This window comes from Ceratina calcarata, unplaced genomic scaffold, assembly GCF_001652005.2.
Source record: "Ceratina calcarata isolate Rehan_Ccalc_2016 unplaced genomic scaffold, ASM165200v1 scaffold574, whole genome shotgun sequence".
Classification (NCBI taxonomy): domain Eukaryota; kingdom Metazoa; phylum Arthropoda; class Insecta; order Hymenoptera; family Apidae; genus Ceratina; species Ceratina calcarata.
This window is the reverse complement of record NW_017176950.1, coordinates 1606-5287: the sequence shown is the minus strand read 5'-3', so window position 1 is coordinate 5287 and position 3682 is coordinate 1606. Positions and strand designations below refer to the sequence as shown.

General features: G+C 30.4%; 2 protein-coding genes across 2 annotated transcripts; one reads left to right on the top strand and one right to left on the bottom strand.

The window, feature by feature from the left end:
• Positions 1 to 6: 6 nt before the first annotated feature.
• On the bottom strand, positions 7 to 1233 carry LOC108629547 (RNA exonuclease 4). The gene is given in 4 exon segments (XM_026817395.1): positions 7 to 546; positions 549 to 659; positions 726 to 832; positions 908 to 1233. Coding segments are annotated over 4 exon segments (723 nt in total). The 5' UTR covers positions 916 to 1233; the 3' UTR covers positions 7 to 49.
• LOC108629546 (zinc finger CCCH domain-containing protein 15 homolog) lies at positions 1135 to 2903 on the top strand. The gene is made up of 6 exons (XM_026817396.1): positions 1135 to 1155; positions 1337 to 1636; positions 1733 to 1936; positions 2181 to 2355; positions 2438 to 2632; positions 2708 to 2903. Exons 1-6 carry the CDS (start codon positions 1135 to 1137, stop codon positions 2815 to 2817), a joined length of 1005 nt encoding a protein of 334 aa, XP_026673197.1. The 3' UTR covers positions 2818 to 2903.
• The last annotated feature ends 779 nt before the right edge of the window (positions 2904 to 3682 follow it).

Here is a 3682-nt window from a genome sequence, read left to right as displayed (position 1 = left end):
ATTTCGCAGAGTTCAAATAAAACGAATTATTCATTACACGTAATCTAAATTATCGTTTAGAATGGAATTCTGATTCCCATATATTTCTAAAGAGCATGTACAATTCCATTGCAGCTCTTGCATCTTCAACAGAGCTGTGTTCTCCTGTTTGTATCACTTTACCTAGTAATTCCTGGCTAAGTTTCTTCAAACTAGGCGTATTTCCTTTTGATAATTGTGTAAATCTCTTAAATCTAGATGTGTCACGTAAATTTCGTCTTGGGTGAGAGAGATACAATACGTCAAGATCATGTTTTAATGCATGTCCAATTAAAATACGGTCCCTTAAGATTTCTGCTACTTCTCTTTGAACAACCTCAAATTTTTCTCCATTCTGTAAATTATGTGGTCTTATACCACTAACTTTAGTCCTATAATCTTTAACAGGTTCTCTTGGCTTCACATATTTATCATAAACACAACCACCATATTTGTTTACAATAGATACCCTGGCTATCATATTTTCACTTCCATCTCCTATACCAACCATTTCACAGTCCATTGCTTACTATTAACTACTTTCTCTTCTATAACTGGTGCTACGTTATCCATATTTGATGTAGAAAGATGTTTTCTTTCTAACTTTTGATTTCCATTTTTGTTAATACTACCACAAATATCTAAATTTAATGGTGTCGAGTCAAGTAAATTCCTAAACATTTCCCAATTACAACCAGATGCCTTACGTTCTGTGTCTGGAACTAAGCATTGACTGCTTTTTTTATCTTGTTTACCCATAATTTTCTTGCCAGACTTTCTAGATTTTGATTGTTTTTGTGGCTCCTCGGTATTCCTATAAAAGTTAATGTATACAATTATAAATAGATAAATCGCAAATTATTTCTGTGTTAGAAATACTTATCCTAACCTTTCCATGCAACACGAGTATAAACAGAGATTTAAATAGTACTCAAAGGTCGGTATTCAGAGTTGTTACTTATTTTTAAGATCGCCTTAAGAATTTTAAGTCCCTGTTTCCTATACAAGATAGAGACTGGAAATATGAGATAGACAGGGATAGTAAGACGATCTTAAGAATAAGCAACAATTCTAATACCGGCCAAAGAGTTAATTTATATGATATTGACATAGAAAATGTATTTTACTTATTTGCAGGTTAATACGAATGTTAAACGATATGACAACATAAATATGGCGGCACAAATTCAAAACATATAATAGCTTTGGAAATGAAATCTGATCGTCTTTTCTTATTCAAACCATTCAGACGAAAACGTTCGAAATTGAATAAAGAAGCACTTACTAAAAAATATATACGTAAACTTTTGTTTTAAAGGCAGTACGATTTGTACGAGGATATAGGATTCTAAGTAGTTATTATTTGTCTTTTATAGGAACTGATCCCAAATCAGTAGTATGCGCGTTTTTTAAACAGGGACAATGTACAAAAGGCGAGAAATGCAAATTTTCACACGATTTAAGTATAGAAAGGAAAGCGGAGAAACGGTCATTGTATTGTGATATGAGAGATGATGATGACAAGGAAACTGATACAATGGATAAATGGGATGAGGATAAATTAAAGGAAGTTGTAGAGAAAAAACATGGAAGTGGCACTCGTCCAACTACAGATATTGTAAGTGTATCTTTACAAAATTTTGGTATCAATTGTTTAATTTATTATTGTCTTAAGTTCAAAGATGGAAAACAATTAATTCCATTTCAATTTCAGATTTGTAAGCACTTTCTTGAAGCGGTTGAAAAAGCAAAGTATGGCTGGTTTTGGGAATGTCCATCAGGACAAAAATGTATTTACAGACATGCACTACCTCCTGGTTTTGTTCTTAAAAAGGATAAGAAGAAAGAAGATAAAAAAGATGAAATTTCATTAGAAGATTTAATTGAGAAAGAACGAGCTAATTTAGGTCCAAGTCAGGTAAAAATACACGCATTTCTTTATGACCTAATATTTTTCTATCATTTTATTCTTTAATTATTTATTTCAAAGTGGTCATTTGTCATATTCTAAATTCTGTGATGTTTTACTTCTTACAATCTATATTTACATTTCTTATAATAACTTTTATTTCATAAGGTTGCATATCTTATTACTTATTTCGTATAATTTTTTAAGTATATTTGTGTCTGCTATATATAGTAATTTGTTAAATTATTTTTAGACTAAAATAACATTAGAGACCTTCTTGGCTTGGAAAAAGAGAAAACTAAAAGAAAAGAAAGAACAGGCATTGAAAGATGAGGAAAGAAGACGAAATGATTATAAAGCTGGTCGTCAAGTCGGTATATCCGGCAGAGAAATGTTCTATTTCAATCCTGAACTTGCAGCTGGAGATGGTACTTTCTCGATTGTGTTTTATAATATTAGATATATTACACGACAAACACAGGTATAGAATTAACTTTATTACGTATTTAGGCATTGACGATGGAGACGAAGCAATATCTAGTTACGTTCGTGAAGATGATGAGACTGAAGAAAAAGTCGAATACAGAGAACTTGATATGGATAGGCTTGCATTCGAAGCTAGTGAAATTGATACTTCTGGAATAACTGTTGCTCAAGTAGACCGATTGAAAAATAATATTGAAACGAATAATGAAAATTTGACAGGTATAGATAAGATCTACTGTTTTAAGATGATTTGTCTCGAATATGTCAATATTAATAAATCATTTCTTATAACAGTTACCGTTGGTGAAGGAGCTACTGCACTAGCAATTAATGAGAACCTATTTAAAGAAGAGGATTTAGAAGGCTTAGAAGAGGAATTAGATGATTTGGATTTAGAAGAGTGATTCAAATATTTTGTTCAAATTCTTCCTTTACTCAGTGTCTTCATTTATCTGTATCTTTAATATACATGCATTGTTAGCATACTATATATACGTACATTCACTAGTTCCCTATGTAATATCTTGTATATTATTATTTACATCTTATATTCTATTTTCAAATGATATACCTATACTGTACATGTGAAGAGCTGGTCTCATACAAATTACGTGAAATTGAAATTAATGTACTTTAATGTAACTATGATTTTTTAACACTTTTGATTAAAAATGTAGTTGAATTCTTTTTCAACGTATCTGTAAGTTATTTGAGAGTTTGTTTCTTAAATCATTTTTATTCATATTAAAAGAGGTCATTTAAATTTTTATAAATAAAATTGAAATTTTAATATGAGAACGAGACTAGCAAAAGGGATGAATTACTTCCTTAAAAATATTTATTTAAGTCATATTTTAATGTATTTATAGTTTATTATAATTATATATATTTGTGCTTTTTATTCACCATTCACACAGATTGTGCATATCGTATACTATTATTCTATGTATTTCATGATCCAATTCATTGAATTATATATTTTGGTGAATACGTCCATGTCCATGTGTTGCATTTGCCTTGCCCCGTGCCCATGATCCAGAATTAAATTTCTGTCGTATGTAAAGCTCATTGTTAGGTTTTCTGTATCTGACGCTTGTAAATATTAAAATTTGAATGAAATGCCACCTAAAAAGGCACCTGCTCCCAGTAAAAAGGCGGAGCAGAAGAAGAAAGAGAAAGTTATTGAGGTATTTAATCATGATTATTTTCGTTTCTAACCTCTAAGTATCGTTCTTTAGTTTAAATATAAGTATGTTTTTACCATTGTTT